This window comes from Anopheles nili, chromosome 2, assembly GCF_943737925.1.
Source record: "Anopheles nili chromosome 2, idAnoNiliSN_F5_01, whole genome shotgun sequence".
Taxonomy (NCBI): domain Eukaryota; kingdom Metazoa; phylum Arthropoda; class Insecta; order Diptera; family Culicidae; genus Anopheles; species Anopheles nili.
This window is the reverse complement of record NC_071291.1, coordinates 46,541,540-46,567,223: the sequence shown is the minus strand read 5'-3', so window position 1 is coordinate 46,567,223 and position 25,684 is coordinate 46,541,540. Positions and strand designations below refer to the sequence as shown.

Below are 25,684 nucleotides of genomic sequence, written 5' to 3'. Positions count from 1 at the left end.
TGATTTAGAGTGCACTGTACTCCTGCAAAACATGATTCGTTTTTATTTTTTACCTACGCTTAGCGGTCTTTTTGCCACCTGACTTCTTTCCCGGTTTGCTGCCATTTCGCTTGCCCACTTTGTTACTACCATTGAATTTAGATTTTCCCCGAAAATCATCTTTCGTCCCTTTAGTTTTAAACTTTCCTTTGCCTTTTCTATCCGCTGCATCCTGATTACGTCGCTTGCTATCCTGCTTCGCTAACCGATCATCTTCCTCGTATTGCTTGCGTTTGTCCATGCGAGGTTTTTTCGGTTTCAAAGAATAGTTTGAACCTTTAGGAATAAATGGGCGCTTCCGATTGGCGCTACCGGCAGACTCAAACAGTTCTTCCTCCGGATTGTCACCGATCGCATCGCGATAATACTCGCGATCATCTTCATCCGAAAGATCTCCCACGGCTTCCTCCGCATCTTTCAAAAGTAATTTATCTTGCTCTGTGATTTGGCTGCTCTTTCCCTGCACCGATGTCTTTGTGCGGTGGTCCTGCTTTTCCTTTTCTTTCTTTTTCAAATTTTCTTCCTGCTTGTGTTTACGCTGCTCTTTGAGTCTTCGCAACTGGGCCCGCTTTTTGCGGATGGCTTCCACCTCGATGGGGTTCTTTTCAATGTAGTCGTGGTAGAGCACCTCCCCGGTCATGAGATCGTCCTCTATCTTCATCAACCGCATCGTAATCCTAGGACCAATCTCGTGAAGGCGTAACGATGATTGATTTTCGGCCAGATTGCCGAATTTCAAATTTTGCGCCAGCACAACGTGTGCATCTTCATCATCCACCTCGGATTCGGAGAGCAGATGGCCTCTGTAATATAGGAACAGCTTTAAAAATTTTACTTTTCTATCACCATAAAGAAACTTACTTTTCGACAAAATCTGCTATATCCTGGAAGCGTCCCAGGTTGGGAATATTTCTGGTCACAAGCTTTTTCACACCACGGTTTAAATTTACCGGTACTGCTGTGATCGAATAGTGGCGTAAGTCGATCAGTTTGCTAACCGGATTGTACGATATAAGCACACATCGCTTCAATGAAGAAAGCTTCACCGTCGATAGATTGATCGGTGGAAACATGTTCTGAAACGTACTGGCCATAAGCTTTAAATGTTTGCCTTCGCCGCTAAAACTGTTCAGGATAACCAAGGGCGCTGTCTTGAAACATTCGTCGTCCACAAACTGCTTGCGCGTATTACTAATCACATCCTTCGCCAGCGTGTACTGATGAACTTTAAAGGTAAGAGTCGGTCCCTTGGGCATTCGGATCACCTTTAGCGACAGACTTTGCGGAGCAACGGAAAACATACACATATGGGAAACGTGGAAGAATCCCGACAGATGGACGAAATCCTTAACCTTGTTGAATCGTCGCTCGCGAAGATGCGCTGCGGTGAAAGGTTCCATCATACGACGGAAATCGCGAGACAGCCTGGCAACCGACGAGCAGCGTTCTCCACGGCGAATAACAAATGTGTGAGGTGCATTTTTGATTGCCGTTGGTTCTTCTTCGACAGGCGCCTCCAACTTGGGACGGCTTCGATTATGTTGTGGTTTACGGATTTTGCGTTTCATTTTGATACTTTTTAGGATAAAAACACAATATAATTCTGTTTTAGCGATGAAACACGTGCGCCGCACAAGAACGTTTGTTCTTCCTCTTCTTCCCGTTGGTGTTTACGATTTATGACAGCGATGGAGAGTGCCTAGCAGTTGGTGCTGTGATGTTTAGTACTGGTTTTTTTATTGATAACTAGACCATGTTCTATATATGATATCAAAAATATAAAAAAAATCATCAATAAACACACCAATCAAAAACTCTATAATTAAAAGCACAACATTAAGTATACTCTTCTCCACATTCCGATTCAAAGATATACACATTCCGATACAAAGATAAATATAGCATAGAATTAGCTGCTAAAGGCCAGATTCCATAATATGTAAAATCGAATGTGGTCGTTTTTTTTATCAAAAAAGTTCTTGAAAAAATCATGGTAATTAATATTGAACTAATGTTGCTATCGATTTGATCCAACAGCTAGCAAAATAAATTATATTGCATGCAAACACGACACGTTCCCCCATTTCATATTGCGTAGATGAGGCGGTCTGTAGTGTTCTTGAATTAAAACCCATCCATTGTTGCTCTTTCCAGTTTCGCAAGAAAGTTGTATTGCTGCGTGGATGAAGTCCATAAAGTCGTGGGGGTGCATGGGATTTTTTCAGCTCTTTTTACTTCTGAAGGATATGCTTCAGATTAAAGATTCAGTGGATTGCCCAATCCACAATGTATCCTTACGACGACATTAATTGTATTCCGCGGTACTGCTGTCTTGTTCATAAGCTGCTATGTGTGGCTTCTAATGAACGATCACTGGAGGAGTTAATCCATTTTTGAACCGACCGTAGCCAGTCGTCGAACAGACTGCTAGTGTTTCAACAACACCGTACGCAGCAGCGTTCCACATTGAAGATCATGTGGTGGAACAAAACGTCTACATCTTCATACAGACATTGAGAGTATTAGCTTTTAGTCCTATGCTTATGGATGAAAGTACACAAACAGCTGCTAACTGCTGCTTGGGAGCCATCTGACGCCTATCTGCGTGAGCAGGATGAAGCTCAACGAGCAGCGCGGCGTGAGATGCTGCCTCACCCTGACAGACTGTTTGAGCATGCGTTCAAACAGAACAGGTTTCGTTGCTTCCAGGAGCTCATAGATTTGATCACTAAAACGTTTTCCGTGCAAAATAAATTTGCACGAGCAATGTCGGACAATGATGACCTCGCTTAATGGTCGACGATAGTCCCAATCCACCCGAAAGAGATCCCTAGCCACTGAGCCGTATTGTCATCGCGGTCAGTCGATGCAGGAAGTTGTCATATTTACAGGGGGAGCCTTGAATGAGAAAAATATCTACATTAGTGCATGTTGGGCTATATGCAAATGCTCAAAAAATAAGTGAAAATTTGCAGCGTTGCAATGGGACTGGTTGCTTTGGTGTTTAATCCTAGTGGGGGGAGCATTTTATAAAGGCGTGATATAATGCTCGATCCTCACAATATGTGTGGGTTTCGGATATTTGACTGATTCCGGATATGTTCCTTACCAACTTCTACCATCTAACTATGACCAATGCTGATTGTATTAGTGCTAGTGCTAGTTATTACTTGGTTCTGAAAGGCTGAACAAACCGATAATCATACATTTTTTAGCTTTTGATAGGATCATTTAGCTTTTTGTTCAACAGGAACATAAGTCTCGAGTGTACAATCTCCGCGTCAATTTCAATACTGTTCTTGGCATATTACATTATAACTGGAGCATATGTGGAACTGGCTACAAAAATGGAATAGAGGAGCAAGTTCAAAGACCCCATTTCAAACAAGTTCTACGTGACCCGTTGTATATGATTTGAATTGTGGCATTTGCAGTGCGGTTTGAAAGACGAAAATTTCCATCCATGCGTTTCATGCTAATCGGAGACCGGACAATATTCGCAGTCTTCGCAATTAATTCAAGACTATAATGTGGCATCAAGGTGCGCTAGCGCCACGGCTGGTAATGATCAAATCAAACGTCAATTGACTATATGTTGTCAGTGTTAAATTAACCTCTAATTAACGGATGAGGTGCTCACGAAATTATGTTATTCTTGAATGATGACCTGACCATAAGATGGACACGAAAATACATCTCTCTCAATACATAATTATATTTGTCTTAACGTACAAAAAGAGGCAGAAAAGATGGGCATGAGTTATATGCGTCAGTGTGTTTGTACTATTTAGAAATTAACCATAATTAAATAATATTCACCGTTTTAAATTGAACCCAAATATAATAATATACGTTTTTTTCTGTCTTGATAGTGGGTAAATTCACCTAATTCTAATGACACTGACAAAAGGTGAGTCATCATATGCATTCGAGTTCAATAAAAAATTCTTCCCAGTCTAGCTATGAAAAATTTAATATTCGCCCATCGTCCGAATCTGTGGTTGGCTGTGCTCCAAAATACTATGTTTGATTTCACTATGCGTTGTTATATCACTACGTTTTTTTTTATTACGAAAGCTCCTTTTAGTTTATCAGTTTTTCGAAATACTATTCGAACTGTATGTGACAACACGTTGGGGTGTTACTTTTTAAATACAAAATCTAATCATTTCTAGCACTAAAATACCCCACCTTCTAGTATGTTTTGTTTGTTTGATTTGCAGGTTCTAAAGTACGGCTTTGCTTGAGCTACCTGATTTTGGAACGTATTGATTTTGATAAAACTTTAGTGGCTACGTTGTTTATGAGAAATGTCCGATCGTGACGCCATGCACAGACGGACGGACCGTACTCCACCGGACGTAGAATTGATGCATCATATATACCTCGTACCTACTGTACATGACAATGATTCCCTGGTGTAAGGCAATATTGATGAATACTCGAACGACAGTTAAATTAATGCTACTGCACAGTTACCGAAGAAAAAAAAAATATCATCGCTCGTTTCCATTACATGTTCATTAAACGATTTGCAGGAAATCCGGCTCCGTAACGACGTTTTGTTTGTACATCGGTATCAGCATGTCTGGTGAGAGGTTTTCGTACAGCGTGTGCCCCATCAGCCAGAATGTTTCCATCGTTCCTTTGCCCTTCACATCCACAGTGCCGCGCAGCTTAATTTTGAAGCCTCCCAGTTTGTCCAGCACTTCCTTGGTACTCTCCGAGATATGTATCTTCATAGCTGCGTATCGAGCATAAATCGAATGATGAAACAAAAAAAAAAAACAAACCAAAATCAGTGGCATCCTCGCCGTACTAAACTTTTCGTCGTATGTGGCTTACGTTCTCCGGTCGATTCCATCCGTGAGGCCGTATTGATGGTGTCCCCAAACAGGCAGTACCTCGGCATCGTAGTACCAACGACACCAGCCACGCACGGTCCAGTATTGATGCCGACACGAATCTCTAGAGTTCGGTTTTTCATGTGCGGTATCGTGAACCCCGAAATTCCACACACCAAGTCCAGCGACATCATGGCAATCTCCCCGGCATGCCGGTTTCCGTTGCGCTGGGGTAAACCGGATACCACCATGTAAGCGTCACCAATCGTTTCCACCTTGTACACGTCGTACTTGAGGATGATCGAGTCGAACAAGCGATACAGCGTGTTGAGCATGGTGACCACCTCCATCGCACTGCTGTTGGCCGAGATGTCAGTGAAACCGACGATGTCGCTGAAGAAAATTGTCACCGCGTCGAACGTTTCCGCCGGTACCTGGCGCTGTTGCTTCAGCTGCTTCACCACGGCTGGCGGGAGCATCTGGTACAGCAGACGATCGGACTTGCCCTTTTCCATCCTTAGCTCCATCGTGCGTGCCATCAGCTTCGTCGAGTAGTTCTGTATCGTGTTGGTGGCTACTCGTATCATGAAGAACAGGATCGGACCGATGACGAAGATCAGCACGACCAGTCCGATCGAGATCGACTGGTGATGCCTGGCACTGCGGATCTCGCTGTGGATCGTTCGCTTCACGTCGGTTTGAATCTGATCCTGCACCATTTGCAAGTTCCGCAGGATGGTGGTGACCGAGTAGTAGTATTCCAGCATCGCATCCGCGCGGTACTCGGTGGACATGTTGATGAGCACCTGGCTGCGCCATTGCTGCATCACCTTGAACTCCGCCTTGGACATTATGTTGAGCGACGTCATAAAGTTCTGCGCCGAAGCTAGATAATCGAAAGCACCGGAATCTCGGCGTACGAACTGCGCGTAATCGGACAGCACGAGGTAGCCGTTGCTAATGAACTGCAGCACCAGGATCGCGGCAATGTTTATGCTTTCAATCGCCTCGATCAGGTTTTTATACACCACGAACTGGCGCCAAACGGTCGAGCTGATCGACTTACCGGTGCTGCGCACAATCTGATTGATAATGTACCGGTTGAGCGCGTTGTACGGCTCGAAGTAAGCCAGCCCGATGAATGTTTCGTTTTCGGGGCGGTGAATTCTGGAAAAAAAGGGAATTCAAGAGACAAAAACCATCACGCGAGCATGACATTATCAGGTGCGAATTTTGCGTCAAACAATTACCCAAGCATCACATCCCTTGCTTTGCTTGAAAATTTTTCGAAACACAATGTTTAGTGGATGGATTTCAAAAAATGTTCGCACGAGTGCAATGGCGGTTTTTGCGTGTTCTGTACTACCTCATTTCGGATAAAAGCGTCTCGTTGATCGCACCCGACGGAAGCAGATAGCTCACTTCCTCCCCAAGGTGCGTCAGGGCGTCGTTCGTGTTGGCGATAGCTAGCTGGACCTGCGTTTGATTTTTGCCCGTCATCATGTAGTACACAAGACTCATCCGCTCATTTTGAATCACATTCAACAGGCGCGTTATGTTAATCGTTAGCGCCATCTGAAATGGTTACGAAACACGACCAGATCGTGTTTTAATTAAACGAAAGCCAAGGCAGAGCGGAGAGGGAATAATGCGTGGCAATGTTGCAGCTTGATTCCGTACTTCTTCATCACCCATCACTGTAGTGCGGTAAGATTTCACGTGTTGCTGGAGTAGTATCATGTTTTGTATTACGACCGATGCAATTGGAATGAGCAGTACTATCAGCATGTGCGTCATGAATAAGCGCCGGGCATTTCTGTTAGTAAAATGTAATACCATACAAAACAAACGTGTAAGACTGGAATATTTACGACACAAAGTGCACGAAAAATTAGTCTGTGCCATTGCAATGATATGTTGTACCGGTGCTTGCCGTCTACCATGTAAAGTAAGTATTGACATCTGGTATGTAAAAGCTATGTACTGATGTTCGAGTTGCAGTGGTGCGGGATGCTGAAGGTATATAAAAAGTGCGTAAAATCATAACCATGTGGTCAGCTGCATTCAGTTCTATACCATTCGATTTTCAAAGCAGCAATTATTAATTGATTAATCAAGCCATTATTAGCTTATTGATTTATTTTTGACTTCATAGACATTTATATTAATTTAATAAACCTATAGATAGTTACACAATCGTATCATTGTTTGTATATTTTTAAAATTTATATTGTCAAATAAAGTTGCTTAGTAAAAATGTTACAAGCAGTAAAACTGATGCTAACTTAATCTTATAAATTTTATATCTGGTTATATCAAAAGAGCCATTTATTTCTTTACTTCAGTTGCTGCACGCATTTTGATTTTTCTTGCTAAGTAAATAAATCAAAAAAGTTCTAATAATTCCTGTATATGGAGCAGTAAAGCTAGCAAAAATTGCGTGTAATTCCTCATTGTTCGAGAATTGCAGATCTAACGAAAATACCATACTATCTATACGATTGATTTAACACAACTTGCTTGTCAATCGTAGGCATTCCCGAAATGGCCTTGTTATCAATCTTTTTTGATAATTAAAATATCAACGTAACACGAACCGATTGTGTCCGGGGTGCGGACAATTGAGGTTGGCGTGTGCGAAACAATAATATATTTGTTAGATAATTTATAACGGAACGGAACGTGAACGGAACGGAATTCAGAACGGAAGCAGGGAAGCACAAAATGGCGGGAAAATTGTATGCACCAATCGCTCTATGTGGGACAAACCATCGGTAATGAGGGCATGCCGATGTTGGCTGCCAAGCACGATGTCGATTTTTTCGCGAGTGGCACGTTTAAAAATTTAATATGCACGCTCACCTTGAACTGGGATTGAATTTGAAACACCCGTACATTGTTACCTCCTTGTCGAGGGCCACATCCGAGCAGGACGTCGATTGTCTCGACGTGGAGGTCGCAATCGAGGGGGATGACTTTAGCGATAGGTCCCTCACCCTGGACAGCTCGCCGGGAACGCCCCTGGTGCCCACGGCCAGCCGATCCAGCTCGTACGGACATTTCGGTGCATTCGGCGTCGGTATTTCGGTGCCCGTTGGGTAAACGCCAAGGATTGGCCTCTCCGGCGGAACAGGGTCGTCCGGTGGTGGATGCACGGTCACCTGCGTCCGCTCCAGCATTTAATGCCTCCGATAGTCGTGTGCGACGTCGACGCGCGCTACGGTCCAATCGATTCGTTTTCACGATGAAACGGCACTGCATTCACCGCACCGTTCAAGTTCAAGCCACGCGCCGGTGTTGTTTACCGATTTTTTGATCCTTGCATCGCTGTAACAATATTAGATGTTCAGCTTCTCGTGTTATTGTTATCGCTCGTTCGTCAAACACGAATAAAAAGACGGTGTTTGTTTGCCTTCTGCTTGCACGCTAGCATCGATAATCTATTGCGATTTTTGTGGCATCGAAACGCGAGCAAACGAACGCACCGAACCGGAAGCACAAAAGTGGATAAAGCGGAATCAATCAAACATCCACCGCACATGCACATGTATTAGCGATCGTTTACAGGCTCCACCTGCCGCACACACACCGTAATCCGTACAAAAACTGCCGGAGAATAATCAATGCCCTGCCACGGAATGCCACTGAGCAGCTGGTCGGAAGGATGCTGCCACCGAAACCGAGCGGCCTATGCTACGCCACGTACGAACGGAAACTACATCTCTGCAGGACACGACGTCATACTTTTATACGCGCGCTCGGGCGTCCGGAGTTTCTCTCATCTACCCGATACAGCCGAATGGGTGCGAGCGGCGTACACGTGTCGCTAGGAGCCCGAGAGCTACGGTTGAATGCCGGCGTGCCGCGGTTTGATACCCGATGTCACTAATTAGGCTGCCAAACGGCAACCGTAAGGCACGACAGGATGCACTAGCGATGCCGATCGCTGCCGGTAGCGGAACGGATAATGTTATCATTTGAGCTCGTGCAGAGCCGAGGGCCGATTTCGTCGCTCCTGGCCAACATGCCATGCCGCACGGAAAATCCACGCTGGTGCCATCGGAATGATGATCTTCTTGGCTTTTCCTGAGCGTGCCTCCACGCTGGGAACGGTACGACTGAATATCGAATTACCGGCCTGGATGGGACGCCAAGCGATGATTGTTCGCGCACGTGAATCATTGCCCTGGGAAGCGCTTCATGGCATTGTTTTGACCGACCGATTCCTTTGGGGTTGTCGGGGTGGGACCGAAATTGGCTAAATTAGCAAACACGTAACTGAATACAGTCGTAAAATTGGTCCTTTTCGCGCAATTAACGGCCATTCGAGGCCTGAAAGCGGGAAAGCTAATGCACAACCGCAATGGTTCGCGGCGTGAGCTGGAAAATCCTTGGCCGAGCCAATCATTACATCGCGCCAGCGTCACCGTGTTTACGTTGCTGCGTGCGAACCGGGGGATCAACAAATCAAAACATGAATCGAACGAAGCGGAAGCTAAAATACACCGCGAAACCGTAAACCATAATATTGGCGTTCGGTTAATGAAGTGTTCCCATGCTCCGGGCTCCATGGCCCCCATGGAAACTTTGGACGCGGTTGACGCCCATTCATCGCCAGAAGCGGCACGTTTCCGGGGGCACGTCTGATGCTCGGGACAAATATAATTGCTCACAGCTTACTCGCATGGCTCCGGCTCCGGCTCCGGTGTTGGGTATCACGGAGCATTCCCAGAACACGCGGGTTCCCTCGGAACACACGCGGTAAGAGTGGGTGGCATTACAGGCAGATTATTTCTGCATCGGTAGTGTTTATCAGATTGTCACTTTGTTTTGACGTGGAAAGGTAATTTGTTGGTGTTGCTAAAGCGGTCGGCGCTACCCACATCGAATGCCATCGCACGACGGGTTGTTTCGTTTCGGTGCGAGCTTTTCATCGTCATGCGATAATGATAAGCATCTATGATGGCTTTTTCTTGACTGTATTTGGCATTTGTTTGTTTGTATCGTTACGCAATCACACATTTAACATTACGTTTTACTAACTGGATGATTAATAATGTGCATAGGAATAGCAATGAATTGGTATTGTACATTTTGTTATAGTGGTAGACAGCGCGTTACAATAAGTTTTCTTTTTTTTTTTTTTGATTTTTTTTCCAACGAATCATGCTGAAGCAACACGAATGTAATTTTTAAGATATCATTTATGCCTCACGGTTACGAGTCAGATAAAATCATTAGCTTAATGCGCTGTAGTAATAGATTATTCCATAGCTATTCTTATATGGGAGGAAAAAATACAGAAAAACGCGGGCATCGCTTCGAGCATCCCTACGCTGGTCTTTCGAGACACAATCATCCTGAATTGGTCTACCTTTGCAGCACAACCGTTTTCCCGTGGGCTACGCTTTATTAAACTATTTTTAAATACACCGGCTTCATGTCGGCAAACCACGCCACCTCATCGTGACTATTGTTGGGGGTTGCGCCTTCCTTGCACGTCAACCAGTAGGTGTCCATCAATCCTTTACCCTACGGAGTACGTGCATAAGGGAAATAAGTATGAGCGTTTTGCGTACCAGGAAACAGACGCTTCGTGTCCTGTTCCACACTAGCACACCGATAGCAGCTCACCTTCACATCGATCAATCCTCGGTGTTCTGTTTTGAATCCTCCCACTTTGACCAGGGCTTCGTTCATTTCAGCGGAAATGTGAATCTTTAGTGCTGTATAATCGGATCAAAACAGTTAAATAGTGCTGGTGGGCAATGAACGCAAATCGGTTGATCTTACCCTCACCAGTTGATTCCATTCGGGAGGCAGTGTTCACCGTATCACCGAACAGACAGTATCTCGGCATTTTTGTACCAACGATGCCGGCGACGACTGGCCCAGTATGTATGCCACAACGTATTTGCACGGGTTCATTAGCTCTAAAATGGGAGAAAGATAATTAGTTATTTCAATCGACACTATGCCATAGAACTATGTTCTGCAATGCATCTTTCGTACGAAGTACTAGGCGCCTCCATGAGCTGAACGCTTTGCATTGACTCTCGGAATTAGTTGTTATTGTTTGTTCATTTTATAGAAGCTTCCAGATCCACTGAATAAGTTCAATAAACAGAATGAAATTAAATGAAAAATAAATTCCAAAACATGACTGATGCTTTAAAAACTAATCTGTAAAACTATACAAAAAACAGTAATATTTAAGGTGTTATATGAAAAATTTGCCTTGAGTTGAGGATTGGAACGGACGATGTGCTTATACACTTTACGCACATTACAACGGGAATAAACAATCTCAAAATGCTAAACATACTTACTTGTGTGGGATGCTAAAATAGCCGGAGGCATCCAACAGATCTAGGGCCATAGTTGCAATTTCCGCAACGTGTTTGTTGCCTGCGGATTCCCATCGCAAGTAGCAGCGGAATGTGCAGCGCGTAAGGGAGAAAAAAAAAGATAAAAAATATTAACATGGGCTTCTTACACGAACTGTGAACTATGTCTTCTCGAGAAAGGGTGACTTGAAATAGAGGCTACCACCGTTTTTAACTGGCAATCCGGACGCCACCATGTATGAGTCGCCGATCGTTTCAATTTTGTATACATCGTAGCACTCGATACGCTCATCGAACATCCGATAGATGGCATTCAGGAACGAGACCACCTGTGCCTCGGTCGTGATTGGTGACCAGCAGTAGCATGTCGAGGAGAAATACGTTAGCAAGTACAGTTGGATATAAGTCTCATGAATGGTGGCATATTCACGTGGGAGCAAGGTGCGTACCTCGAGTGGTGTGCATTCCGCAGCAATTTCGGTAAAGCCGACGATGTCGCTGAAAAATATCGTCACTGCCGAGTAGTACTCCGCAGGGACCGTTTGGGCTTGCTTTAGCTGAGTGGCCACCGTCGGTGGCAGCATCTGGAACAGCAGAGAGTCGGATTTGCGTTTCTCGCGTTTCAATTCCTTTGCCTTGTGAGCCAAATTAATGGCGTACAGTTGGATGGTGGCAGCCGCATTCCGAACCAGTATAATGATGATTGGGGACACGATCAGAACAACCACCAAGATGGCTATGCCGAACGTTTCCATGTTGTCCGCCGATTGAAGCACTTTTTGTACTTCATTCCTGTTGGTGAAGAGTAAAGGGAATACGATGACCTGACATCGTCTAGGTGTATGTGTAACGAAACGGCGTGGGTTGTAATCCCAAATACTCATGAGAGCAAACGAGTATAAAGCTTTAAAATTAACTTAAAACACATTTACGGGTCACATTAGCTCATGTGTAATATCAACTAGAATGCTCAGTTATACAGCTAATAAAGTGTATAAAAAAATTTAGGAAAAAAGGCCTAATTAATTTTTATAATTATACTAGCATGAATCTAAATCAACATATTTCCGTTTGATATCCACACATACTAACCGAATAATCGAACGGAGCGCTCTCTGAAGCTTTCTGAGCTCGTCGATGTAGTAGGCCATGGATTCGTAGTAGGAGCGCGCATCTCCTACATTTCCCTTACGACGCAGATTTTTCTGGATAGTTTTACTCCACTGCGTGATGTTGCCATAGCTACGCATTGTGAGTGTAATGTTTTTATAGATTACCTTCAGCGACGGCACGAAGTGCAATGAGCCATTCAACAGGTCCCGGCCAAGAATGTCATGCTGAACGTACTTGATGTATGAGTCGGGTGACAGATAGCCGCGTCCATAGTAATTAATGCCGTACACGGACGATATGTCAAGGCTTTCGATACTTCGTAGCAAGTTCTTGAAACTGAGCAGAAACCGCCATACACCACTCTTATTTGCATCTTTAATTTGGTTGGTGAGATGTTCGAGCAAGGCCGCGTTAGCTGTTGTGTACCAGCGCAATATCTGCGGTACGGTGCTATCCTCGGAACTGATGTTTGCTCGAAATTCTTGCAGCGTTTCGCGAAACTCGCTCATGTTGAGCCACGTTACTTCGCCATTGTTGGGCTGAACGGTGCGTATAGAAATGTCCGGCCAAGAGGACATGTTGTCTAAAGCAAGATCGGTCTCCAGAAACGTGTCGTTCAAATTTCTCCTAAGAGTGATGCCATTCGTGTAAATGTAGAAAGCTACATCGGAGCGCTCCTGTTGCAGACGCGTGACCACTTTTCCCAGGTCCGTTGCCATTGTGACTTGGTTTTCGATCTCCGTCACTTCCATGCGGTAGCTTACAATCTCGATCATCTCGTACGAAGTCTGAACAATCAACGCCAATATGGGAATGAAGGGAAGTATGATCATCTGCATCTGCTGCAGCTGGCGGCCACGTTTGAAGGCGGGATTTTTCGCCTCTGCGCTGCAGCACATGTTGCCGTGGTAGTGCTGCTGAGTGCTGACATCCTCAGAGCTGATCGATTTGATCGACGTACTGTCGGTATGGTTGACGCGAGATTTCATTTCACTGTAATACACAATACGTGCAAAAGTTTACAGATGCCGTACAAAAAAAAAGTCGCAAGCGAAGTCACTATAAAGTATCAATTTAAAAAATTGTTACAAAATAATTTCAATCTTTTGCAGCTCATAATCTTCTGTTTAATATTGTAAGCTCAAAAGTGTATTATTTTAGAATAAATTGTCTACAAAAAATATTTTTGATCCATAACTCGTGAATTAATAAAGTAACAAAAATGCAACACAAATAAATTACAAGTATTTCATTGTGCTTAAAAATAAAAAGAAGACTCTAAATTGAAATCCAGATTTATATACAAAGCATGATACATTTTGAAGAAGGAATTCAGGCATACATCGTCTCATACTGTTGGGATTAAGAGATCACAACGCAACTCAAAACCACCGAAATGAGGTAAAATTAGACGATGCGCTGTACAAATCTGATAATCCTTGGTTCCGGCTAAACTCTTCCTGCCATGGTGGAAATTTTATCGTCAGCCATTAAATCCGTATTTTGAGCAATGATGAGATTCGGTTTCAAATTATTCGCAACTCAGAGCTCATGAAAATAGGTTCTGCGAATTGTTGCCCGGTGCATGTGACAAGTGTCAGTAAAACCTTACGGAACATTTCAAGTGATCCGAATCAAGAAGGATCAATTTCAGGTTTTTATTGAGGAATATCTTACTCATCATAGGAAAGAATAAGGAATAACTTATCATATCACTTATAGGAATACCGTAAGTAATCTTATATTTCACGAATCTTTTATTTTGTATCTGTTATTGTTGTTGTTATTGTTATTTATTTAAAGACGACCTGGCCGTATTTAGATTTAGAATAATTATTTGTGAGCTGAGGGGCATTTCCTCCCAACAGCCGCTGAGTGTCTTATCCTGGGCTGACTCGGTTATTTTGTATTTGTTGTAAGTGTAAGTTGTTTGTATGGACAGAAGTGAACACTAGTTTCAAATTTTAAAAGAAAATGTTAGTATGCTTATTAAACAATCAGCCACAATTAAATGTTTTTTAAATACGTTGATTCAAATAGACACCGGTATTTTCATTGATAAGTTTGATTGTTGACTTTCTTCAGCGATGTTAGCTTACACATAAAGTAAAGAAAAGTTATAACAAAATATCAGGAAATAATTAATGCATATGTAATGGAAAAAATACACATATATCTCTTATCGGAACACCTGCAATGAAAGCCAGAAAGACGAGAACCTTGCTTTTCCGGAACAAGCGCCACAAAGTCTAGTCTCCTATAATGACCATCTTATCATACGATACATCGATTACCTAGCTGGATTTAGCACATAGTGTCGATGTTAGCAATACTCGAAACGTACAGCAACAGTGTTTTCGAAATCCATACCAACATCCAAAAATCGTCGCTCGAAAAGCGAGAGGTCAGCAAAAGGTAAACGATGTTTGTGTCGGCTTTGCAGATCAAATCACAGCAAGGCGAAAAGCTTTGGAAAACATATCCATGATGCCAGCTGTTGGGTAAGTTACAACAGTAGCAAAATTTAATTATAATAAATATATCAACAGTAATGTATGAGAGTTTTGGAAATGAATTTTGAGTTTATTTATGTGGCTATATTTAGAGGCTCGTAATTATATCTAGCAACTTAAATTAATAGTTGTACGGAGCTGTGAACAAAAAAACGCAACATGGTATTATATTGTTGTGTCTTGAAACGTGATTTTCATCGTTATGCGTCTCATCAATAGTTTACATAAACGCGTTGCGACCGTATCTAAAGGTCAAAGTTCTAATTGAATCGTCCAGCTAGGCCCGAGGAAGAAAGTATCTGTATATCACGCTGTTTTATCCTTTGCTACATCTAAGACCTCCATCAATCTCACTTGAAAATCGTAATCCCCTACAACTCTCAGGACAAACTGGTAGAACAAACCTAAAAGTACCTCTCTGGCTCTGGGCTCAGGCTCAGGGTCGGATGGGAAAAAAATCATCGCAATTAAATAATTCCGTGGTAACAAAACAGCTAAACTTCAGGAAAAAGAGCCGGACCTGAACTAGAAAGCTAATCGTAAAGTGTCACCAGCAAGGAAGCAACGGAGGAAAAGATAAATTTAATTAATTTCTTGTCTTACCGACGTTTCTGATCCTTTTGCTCCACCTCACGGAATTCACAGCAAGATTCTAGGGCTAGAGTTTTATCTCCTAAAGCTAACACGCCCACCGATCTAAGCTCAGGTTTACCGACAATTTTTTTTTCTTCAGCAAAAGCGCTTCCAAAGGAACGGAATATGTGGGGAACGATATTGGTACAGGCCCCATCAATTTTATACTCCGCAGGTAATAAACATTGATGGAAGGAATGGTTCAGTACACCAGTAGACCTGTCACCCAACAGGGAGTGGTGGTTTAAAGGAGAACTTAATCGCTCACTCTGTCTCAATCGACAGCGATGATGAAGGATATGCTGCCACAGACGATGCCGAGTGATACAAATAAAGTGACGCTGTGGCCAAGACGTGCCTGCTGACTGAATGTACATTTGCAACAATAAAGGCACTGTAATGAAGCAGCAGTAGCATACCATATTCGAGACAGCGTAAATAATAATCAACAGCAGTCGGGCACGGAAGCGTTAGAAAAAGCGCTAGAAAAGGATGGGGGTAATCGAGAGGTCAGTTCGAAAACGAGTGGCGACGGCCGTCGAGGGTGGCGTTCTGTGGATCAGTGTGTAATGCACGACAAACACATGATAAATTATCCTATCATAATATCGTATCCTGACGCTCATCAGATATCGACGTGATGGAGAGGTTGGAAGCATCGAGTGTTGGGTTGTAGGATAGTGGAAAAAAAATAGAAACTATGTTTTTCAAAATGCGTAGTTTCGAGATCAGTACCTCTTTTAAAAATTTGCACTTGATAACAAACAAAATTTAGCACAAAACTAAACAACGTTGGACTGTATTGAGTAGTCATTTTTTGCACATCGTTATGTAAATTTTTCACAATGTATGATTGTAGGTTGATCGTTAGTAATAATTTGAAGTAGTAAACCAGTTAAAAAATGTGTTTAATTTTAATTATAAATTTTGATAGCTCTTTCAATCCCCTCTTTTGTTTCCACTAGATAACAACCATTTGATTTAGTTCAACAAAAATACATCATTAGGGTATTATTTTTACAGTAGATTAACCATAATTCAGGATTAGAACAGAAATAGTCTTAGCACTCAAGATCAAGAATAGATTTTTAGGATACACGTCCTGAGTGACTTAAAAATGTCAGAAAAACCAAAATTTGAATTGGTCAAAACTATTGCACTTATAAGATTCTGTCAAGCTGTTTTCATATTTTTACATAAAAATGTCAACTAATCGCACTTTTGCTGGTAGCACAAACTTTTATCAAGGACCATAAAGATCGAGTAAAAAATTCCCAATCAGCAATGAAGGGATCCATCGGGGTTCTCTATCGGTTGCAAAGTAGATTTACCGGCTTTACGGCAGCGACGTCTTTCAACTGATACCGGTTTTGGTTTTTTTTCCTGGCCGTGCCTGGCGTGCCCAATGTGGTTGGCGAACACAGATGAGAGGTAATCCAACAGTCGTACGTCGTAGTCTTGGCTAGGATAGCTTTGTCGGCGAGTATTACATATTTCACACCACGGAACCGTACGGTTGCACTACACGGCTGACACTTTGGCACCTTCACTCTCGTGCACACACTTGGCCAGAGACATAGAATTTGAATAAGTATGAAATTAGATGAGATGAAACGACACTGCTGTCTTCGGCAGTGGTATGGGGCAGACGGCAGACTGAGATCCAATGCCAATCCACCATGGTGATGGGGGAACCGAACCAAAACGACCCGATCCTACTGGACGCGTACGGACGACTGACTGAGCTGGCACCGACTCGCGGCATGTAAAAGACATCTTCATCCCAGCCCGCGGTGGCGAGGATAGTAACTACAGCAACGGCATAGTGTGCGGGCTAGTCACCAGTTGATCGGCCCACAGCGTGGACCAGTAGGCGGTTCAGGACTACGCATACACGCATACTGCGACCGCTCCGGCAAATCGACCGTTAGACCGTGTGACAGCGTGCGACGCACGGGTTTCCCGACCTAGGACGACAGGACGGGGATCGGCGCTGGCGCGTTTTTTTTTCCTTCGTTGTTTCCGCTTACCTTATGGCGAGACTCGTGCACTGGGATGGGGGATGTGGTAGCCACCGACAGCGATGGTACGGAAAAACAAATTCATCACCCCGCCAAAGGACAACGACTGCAGTGAGCCCCATGAGCGGTATTGTGCGGTTTTTGTTGTGTGGAGTAGCGGTGGTTTTTTGTGTGATCCTCCCTCGCACTTCTGCCTTGAGTTCCTCGTTCCAGCAACATCCCACACAAGTCTCGAAATGTGGATGGGAGACCATGTAGCCATTCAGCGATTACCTATCACGGTGAAGTTATTTTTATCACCACTCTTCGCACTAGTGGAACTCTGTAGCAGCTTGGTAGTTTAAGATCCTTTGGCAGAAAATGTCACCCACTTGCGTCGGCGAAACCTCCAAACGCCACTTGCGAGGGAAACTATAGGCATTTTACGCTCCAAGCAGACCTTTAAGAGGGCTTTCTTGGCAAAAACGATAAAGCCCGTTGAATAACAACAGGTGTACTGTTGAATGGAAGTTGATATCGGATGGCTCATTAAAGGAGAAAACCACTGCCATAGTGCCTGTTGTGCGTGTCAAGCTCCCAAACAAGGAAACCAGAGACCAATGACAAGCGATGAACTCCACATACCTACAGCAGGCATGGGGCACAGCTATGTCGTCCTTTTTCCCACCTCAGCATCAACCAGCTAAGCCTGCTGTGCTTCCGGTTCAATCTCTCACCCCTACCGGGCAGCGTACGTTAATGAATTGATCCACGGAACAACATGTATGATGTTTTAGTCCTGCGGTGACAGAGGACCGTCCATCGTTAATTGACGAACCGTTGCGTGCTCGAGGGCTTATCGCATCATTGTTCGCTTTAGCAAACACTGAAACGATGAAAATAATTGACCCATCGCGCTTGACTGCCTCACATGGTGAGGGTGTGTTTGTGCCGCTCGAGAGTGTCGTTCTACATGTGTTTTGCAGTCCTTGAATTACGTCACTTATTTTGGCGCCATCGGCGACAGCATGCAAGGCACACAGAAGAAACAAAAAAAAAAACACCCATACCCACACCTACACTCACTGTAGCAGATCACTACTGATATCATTCGAGAAGAAAACCATAAATCATCACACCACGTGTATCCCGTGCCCTTCGGTAATCCTTTTTGGCTTCGGGTGATGATTTATCGCTTAACGATTCCATCGCTTCCCATTTTGCTTCTGCTCGCGGGTCGCTTCGCAACGTTCGATTGCGTCGTGGTTTGGAACGCGCGAGCATCACCGAGAATCCTTGCGAATGCAAATCAGTAAACGGATTTCTTCGCCACAAATGCCATGTTGTGCGTGCCGACTAAATGAAACGTCCACGATGGGTTGTTGTTTGTTCACCTACATCCCCTCCGGTTCGTGACCACATTCCGTCGTTCTGGTGGCGCCATTTTCCGATGGAGTCTCGACTCATCCTCACGCACATCCATATGCGCTTATTTTTTGCCAAGTTATCATACATGCCCACTCGAACAACCGTTTGGCCGGAAGCGCAAAGGCCCCCCCTTTCGGGCGCGATATTCAACAGGTACTGCAAGTCAGGCTAAATCGTTTACACTTGCGTAACCCGAAGCCTAGTACACAGCGTGGCTCTAGCCAGATTTGCGTTGTTATCCACAGAGTTTTCCACGGGAAAGCAAAGCGCTGTTATGCGAGATTTTTTTCTGCCGCACCGAGCTAAAAGAACACAAGCCGAGAAGCAGCAACAGTGTAAAATATCATTTAGCTAATGAACTGTGGCAATAAGCAACTGTTTGCATCCTGACAGTGATAGTTAATTGTGTTATTCAAAAAACGACACTCCTTTCCGTTAACAAATCGATCGAATAATGTGCCAAAATTATCGGTTCAGTTAGGTGCTCGTGGGATGGGTCCCACGTTGATGGCAATGGGAGAGTAGCCATCAGGTTGGTCGTCCATCAGGACGAATATTTCACAGTTCGCAAAACTTGTTATCTTGTTTGGTATATCCCTGGCCCGCTCGACTGTCATTCATTAACGGTGGTCACGACGAATGGCGGATGAAGTGCGGAACGGGATACGCATAAACAGTTTTGATTGATGACACTTTTCGTAAGCCCACGTGCTTCCGTTCGCCAATGTGATAGCAAAACGGTGAGGCAGTATCGAAGCGAATTCGCTCGCGAAGGCACACGATCAACAAGTGGACGCACCCGTTAATGAAAACGAGATGGAAAATACGAGAGTTTCATCGCTATAGCGGAGGGAAATGCCAAAGAAAACCCTTCCTGTTGAACGTTCTGCACCGTTGGCCCGACGTTTTTTTTCTGTTATATACTGACCAAGCTGTTGTGCACTATTGGTTCGAATTAGATCCAGTGGTATCAATTTGTTATCCGAGGAAGACTATCCTATACCAGCGAAAATAGCTATCCATCATATGATTCTACCAAAGGAAAAGCTAACTTTACAACAGCTTGAGTGGAATATTGCATGCAAACATCTGTATAAACCTTGTTGCACCGGAGCTTGAATGACAGGAAGCTTTTCATATTACACTAGTGCCTCCTGCATGGAAATTTTAAGTCATAGCTAACATGTTTGGTTTTCGTTGATTCGATTTCTAACACTTAACTCTTTGGCTTGGGTAAACAACTCAATCGAAACAAAATTTTACGTTACAATATTTTAATTCCTCCAAGGGAAACAAAAGTAATTATTATACTCGTAAAAAAATTGTAGCAAAATTTATCTCTTTCTTTTTCTAGTTAGTATAAATACATTATTGTTCGACAAGGGAAGCCTGAACTATCAGCAATTGTTGACTCGTTTAAAAACAAAAAGAAGGAGAATTCACCTTTAACATACATGAACAAAAACTTAAACTGAATAATTTAATTTTTCTTTTTTAATAAACATAAAATAAAACATAACATTGACAGTGGCAAGCATTCCAATATACATGACCACGTTAATCAAAAATTTTTAAATAAATTTGTTTTTGGTATATTTTTTTACATAAGTGCTAAGATATTTGCTGAAACAAAAAAAAATAACTCACAAAAGACGTACGCCAGTGTGCGTTTGAAAAACATAAATGTTTTGCATGTACATGAAACGTTAATCTGAAGTCAAATGTTTCTTTCGATTAAATCTTGCGTAATAGGTTTTTTGGAAATAATTAAACGAAACTGTCCCAGCCATGACATGTTTCGTCTAACTATTTGTTTTATTAGATATCCATTTGCAATTTTCCATTTTTTGCTTCGTTATTTAACTATTCAACACACTTTTTCATTGACGCTTATCTTTGTTAAGACTTTTCTGCTATCTTGAATCTTTTTTGCATACTGACTCTATGTGCAGTATATATGCAAACTGTAACGACTGTTTCTTATGCTCTAATTGCAGTACAATTTATTTACATTTTGTGTGGCTCTAATTCCCCACTAGTACTTGTGACTAGACGATACAGTTCTTTTAATAATGTTACTCCATCGCTAAAAAAAATGGTTGAGCTAGGTTATATTGCTAAGAATTTGCTACAGAAAAAAATAAGTCCGAGTGCGAATAAACAATAGCACAAACATTTGTAACCTGCGTCATCAGCATTACATTCTACAGGAACTTATTGGTTGTTTCAAACGGTACGTGCATATAGGTGTCAGACTTTTGTTGTAGTAAGAAGAGGAACTCATCCAGTGCATCAACCGATCATGATAGCGCGACATGTTATGATACTATCAAAATATTTTACTTTCGCTCAATGTCTCCCGTGCCAGAAAGGACCCTAGGGGGGAACAGCGACTGATGCTGTTGTTGGTTTGATTGCTCCAGTCGGTTTGCGGCTGATTCTTCCATCTGAAACATTTTAAGACAGCTTTAATTATTTCAATCCGTGCTAATGTTTGATAGTTTAGCTACCAGTTGTCTTAGCATTGCATAGATGGCGTATTTAAGGTCCGCTGGGCGACTATCCGTACGATGAATTTGAGCAGGTGCTTCCACGCCATAAGGATCGTTCAAACGCACTCCTTCTTGCGCAAAGTCCATTGGTTTCGATTTGTCCATAGCTTGTTTTGAGTACGGGATCGGAAGTGCTTCTAAAGAAACCATTGAAGGATCAATGCCTTCCGAATATAGCGGAGGTCCAGATGCACCTGATCTTTTACCATGGCCACCATAGCATGCATGCCCGAACGAAGCACATCCTCCTAGTATTGAAAAGTTAGTGTTATTATTAGTTTTTGAAACAACATTATTTGTTTTAATTTTGAGGTATCATATCATGGAAGAAAATAGAGATTCCATTAACAACCATGCATCTTCACCAAACATTATTCGCATGAATCAGACATTATTTGCGCCTAAATATACACCCAATGTGTATTTGGTGGAGACGCATGGTTGTTTGTGGAATCACTATCGTCTTCTATGATATGAAACTATAATTCTTAATGAATGGATAGCGAAGAAATTCATAATTTTAAGACACACATTATAATACTATAAAGATTTAGAAATATATGTAAGTGTGGGAGTTTTGTTTAGCTTTTATAAAAAGCATTAAATAAAAAATAATACCAACTATTTTTATTATAATTCCAATCCAACTAATATAACGCTAATCACATATCCGAAGAATATTCACAAAGTGTATTAACACAATCATTGCGATGCTGTAGTAGACCAAAAGTTTGGGTGCTTCATAAATACTCCGTCTTATAAAATGTATTTCGTTAAAATAAACTAATTTATATTTTTCGTGTAGAAAAATTATTTATTCGATTTTTTTTAAACCCTTCATTTATCTATAAAGTCTCTTTTACACAGTTAGCGAATTACCAAGGTGTATCGCTCACTGAAATACTGGGAGTGTAATGAGACTGTACCCTAAGGTTTCCCCAAGACAAAGTGTGCACCGTTTATTTATGTTGGGCTGCCAAACGAACGAAGTTGATAGCATTATTAAGTGGCAAAATGTGCGCGGTTCCTGTCGTTTTCCTGAAGGTGGTGAAGGTGCAGATACTTCACAAGATGAACAGACGACGGCTTGGAGACAACAACAATGCATGCAATGGTGCACACTCTTCGTTGCAACACAATTTAGCACACTGCCAGATACAAAGCCACTGCAGAAAAAGGGCAACAGGCGAATGTTGCATAATATGTCGGTAGCCGAGCAACAATAGCACATCCAACAGAATATGATAATAATATTATAGATAGTAATGAGAGTCAATGAGTGTCAGCAGTCATTCGTTTCCGTTCCCGGAATCTTCACAATCCATGTGGACTATTGGAACTGAAGGAGGTAGATCCTTCGGTCCCTTAAGGACTCCCACTGCTTACGGTGGGCATCTATTGTAAAATGATCAATTGACACGAAACAACCGCACACCGAGCAGTATATTTCTGTAGCAATATTTTCTAAATCTCATTTGCTGGGCATATTTTCGCCCTCGACTGGGACGTTTCAATTTCCTTTCTATCTACTTGTAAGGGAGATGACCTACATCTAGCATTCTAACCCAAATGTTTGCGTAGATTCTTAGTATATGGGTTGCGGTCTAGTATCATTGGCTTCAAAATTTATATATATATATATATATATATATATATATATATATATATATATATATATATATATATATATATATATATATATATATATATATATATATATATATATATATATATATATATATATATATATATGGGTTGTGGTCTAGTATCATTGGGTTCAAAATTTATATATTTTATATATATATATATATATATATATATATATATATATATATATATATATATATATATATATATATAGATATATATATATATATATATATATATATATATATATATATAATTTATATATATATATATATATATATATATATATATATATATATATATATATATTCTAGCAGCATGTCCTAAATACGATTTGCGTAATATGATAACCCCAAAAAACTTACGTTTCCCGTTTGTACTCTGCACCAGCACCGATACGATGACCAGGGTGAAACAAATTGTCGATAATTGATGCATCTTTGTGTGTCTATTTAACCTCTGTAATGAAGAATAATAAAGAAGAGGACTGTTACTGTTTTTTTCTTTATGCATTTGTCCTCACTTCAAATACGTGACCGATTTGCCACAAATTCAAGAGCAATTAAATGCAACCACTTGACTTTTGGCTCGGTTTATCGCTAGAATAATTAATAACGACCCACAGGCGGATAAATAAACACCTCAGCAATCCAAACCGATACCCCACCGCTGGGAATAGTCCGTTATCACTAGCAGAAACTAATCTAACCGATTGGTTGCGCACAGCTAACGTCTAACGGAAATTTAAATTAGATTCAGTGGTTGCAGCGTAAAATAAGGAAATGATCATCTTCCTGAAGGATGCAAAACATAAGTCACGCTGTAACGAACCAGCAGTGCTGTGAAGATGTTTTGCAGAACATTGCCCCCCAGAGTAGCATTAAGCCGAATCAAAAGTGCCGGTGCATTCGAAATGAATATTAAAGCAAACTACCACAGCTACTATGCTATACTGAACCTATATTATAAATGCAGCTCGGCATTATACAGCGTGATGCGCTATTCTTTCGGAATGGTGGGATTTTCTTTTTTTTAATGTTTCTATTTTTTTAAATTAATATGACATATTTTAAAGAAAAACTAACTATAGTCTGTCAAAGAATTGCTCGTAATCAATTGCTGAATACATTTTGTTTACAATATCAAAATATTATGAATGGAAAATCTACGCGCAAATCGCAAAGTAGTCTGCTGTAGTCATTCATCAACAGCAATATTATCGTTAGTTGTATGTTCTTTTTAAGCGGATGAAGTAAATATTGGAAAAAATAAGAAACATAGCATTTATTTTGATAATTATGATTAATGGGAAAATTGTCGCCAAAAAAAATTTAATAAAATTTATTGCTGTCATAAATTGAAACATTTTTAATACACAATATTTATAATTTATGCACAAAATACTTAACGTATAAATAAGATCTATATGATACAACTGTAGTAAAATTTATAATAAAAATAATTGCTATTGAATTTTTTACTCAATTCATAGATAGAACATAAGAAAATTGCATTGTTAATATTAAATTTGTATGAAAAAAATGTTTTTTTGTAAAGTGCGTAAAGTTACGCTTATAAATCAAAGTATTTAAAAAGCTAAGATGTTTTAAATCTTAATACTTAAAAATCTTTTTTAAAACGATAAAAAAATTGATTTTAGTCTTTGATAAATTTAATATGTGACGTGTTTTTTAATTTATAGTATTTTAATAACTGAGCTACGACCTAGGATCGAATCGGAGATCTGGCTCTGGAAATAAGCATGTTGTATGCTGGTGAAAAACACATTCATCATCATTGAAGTCTGCAGTTTTTGGAAACTCTATTTTTTCAATATCTGTAAGATGAATGATGCAAGTGGATCAGTACTTCTGGAATGCATGTTTGTTGCCACATAATTTCATTAAAACGAATTTTGATGCTCCAATCTGGACGGATTTCGTAACAACAACTCCTTCAAGCTGTCAGGCAACGAATATCATAGCACTTCATTAGCCGATCTAGAACTGATTCGGATGCATGGTTGGTTAACGTCCAGCGAAAGGGGTCGAGGGTTGGCCCGAATAAAAACCAACCACCAGGACGAAACTCTTTGCCATACCACCATGAACCATCACACACCGTGTTACAAATGTGCTAAAAGCCTGCTTAATTATTAACCGGTACCTCATTTGATACACACTTTCAGCGCTGGTGGGATAGAATTTTCGTCAAACGGGCTCTCCCAGTACATTAGAAAGAAAATGTGAACCATCTTCGAATAGGGAAGTGGCGAAAGTTAATCATCAGATTTCTACCACCTCAAGAGGCTCTAGCAGGCGAAACCAGAAGACCAGATGGCCGACGGTGGTTACGTGTGACGATAGCAGGGTACATTACACGAGTGGAATTTGGTCGAGAGGAAACCCCAAAGCCCCAAAACTTTCCACACACATTTTTGCTACACCGCCGGTCTTTCTTCTCTCACCAAAAGGTAAACTGTAACCGGTGGCGTCTAACACAGCATCGGCTAATCTCTGCGGCACTTGGAGCCGTGGCAATGCAAATGTTTGACTTGCAGCTAAGGCT

At 41.7% G+C, this 25,684-nt stretch overlaps 4 protein-coding genes across 4 annotated transcripts; all 4 read right to left on the bottom strand.

Annotated features, from left to right (window-relative positions):
* Positions 1-49: 49 nt before the first annotated feature.
* On the bottom strand, positions 50-1,607 carry LOC128730394 (protein Peter pan). Its single transcript, XM_053823440.1, has 2 exons — positions 901-1,607; positions 50-842 (listed from the first exon to the last, which is right to left on the bottom strand). Exons 1-2 carry the CDS (start codon positions 1,605-1,607, stop codon positions 50-52), a joined length of 1,500 nt encoding a protein of 499 aa, XP_053679415.1.
* A 2,955-nt stretch (positions 1,608-4,562) lies between these two features.
* Positions 4,563-8,062, bottom strand: LOC128724409 (uncharacterized). Its single transcript, XM_053818138.1, has 6 exons — positions 7,746-8,062; positions 6,564-6,699; positions 6,250-6,458; positions 6,134-6,157; positions 4,885-6,050; positions 4,563-4,783 (listed from the first exon to the last, which is right to left on the bottom strand). The coding sequence occupies exons 1-6, from the start codon at positions 8,060-8,062 to the stop codon at positions 4,563-4,565; spliced, it is 2,073 nt and encodes a 690-aa protein (XP_053674113.1).
* Positions 8,063-9,775: 1,713 nt separating this feature from the next.
* On the bottom strand, positions 9,776-13,332 carry LOC128730464 (uncharacterized). Its single transcript, XM_053823510.1, has 7 exons — positions 12,323-13,332; positions 11,680-12,022; positions 11,433-11,559; positions 11,213-11,291; positions 10,677-10,816; positions 10,518-10,609; positions 9,776-10,415 (listed from the first exon to the last, which is right to left on the bottom strand). The coding sequence occupies exons 1-7, from the start codon at positions 13,330-13,332 to the stop codon at positions 10,296-10,298; spliced, it is 1,911 nt and encodes a 636-aa protein (XP_053679485.1). The 3' UTR covers positions 9,776-10,295.
* Positions 13,333-20,692: 7,360 nt separating this feature from the next.
* On the bottom strand, positions 20,693-23,554 carry LOC128732268 (uncharacterized). The gene is made up of 3 exons (XM_053825449.1): positions 23,482-23,554; positions 21,428-21,717; positions 20,693-21,364 (listed from the first exon to the last, which is right to left on the bottom strand). The coding sequence occupies exons 1-3, from the start codon at positions 23,552-23,554 to the stop codon at positions 21,257-21,259; spliced, it is 471 nt and encodes a 156-aa protein (XP_053681424.1). The 3' UTR covers positions 20,693-21,256.
* Between the last annotated feature and the right edge of the window lie 2,130 nt (positions 23,555-25,684).

Coding starts and splice junctions, on each gene's coding strand:
- LOC128724409 (XM_053818138.1), bottom strand. CDS start 8,062: ATGCTGGAGCGGACGCAGGTGACCGTGCATCCACCACCGGACGACCCT. Junction 6,051..6,133: donor GCAAGGGATGTGATGCTTGG/GTAATTGTTTGA, acceptor CTTTTTTTCCAG/AATTCACCGCCCCGAAAACG. Junction 4,784..4,884: donor GATGGAATCGACCGGAGAAC/GTAAGCCACATA, acceptor CTCGATACGCAG/CTATGAAGATACATATCTCG.
- LOC128732268 (XM_053825449.1), bottom strand. CDS start 23,554: ATGCATCAATTATCGACAATTTGTTTCACCCTGGTCATCGTATCGGTG. Junction 21,718..23,481: donor GCAGAGTACAAACGGGAAAC/GTAAGTTTTTTG, acceptor TTTCAATACTAG/GAGGATGTGCTTCGTTCGGG. Junction 21,365..21,427: donor ATGCAATGCTAAGACAACTG/GTAGCTAAACTA, acceptor AAAATGTTTCAG/ATGGAAGAATCAGCCGCAAA.
- LOC128730394 (XM_053823440.1), bottom strand. CDS start 1,607: ATGAAACGCAAAATCCGTAAACCACAACATAATCGAAGCCGTCCCAAG. Junction 843..900: donor ATAGCAGATTTTGTCGAAAA/GTAAGTTTCTTT, acceptor CCTATATTACAG/AGGCCATCTGCTCTCCGAAT.
- LOC128730464 (XM_053823510.1), bottom strand. CDS start 13,332: ATGAAATCTCGCGTCAACCATACCGACAGTACGTCGATCAAATCGATC. Junction 11,560..11,679: donor CGGAATGCACACCACTCGAG/GTACGCACCTTG, acceptor ACCGAGGCACAG/GTGGTCTCGTTCCTGAATGC. Junction 10,416..10,517: donor GAGGATTGATCGATGTGAAG/GTGAGCTGCTAT, acceptor CGTACTCCGTAG/GGTAAAGGATTGATGGACAC.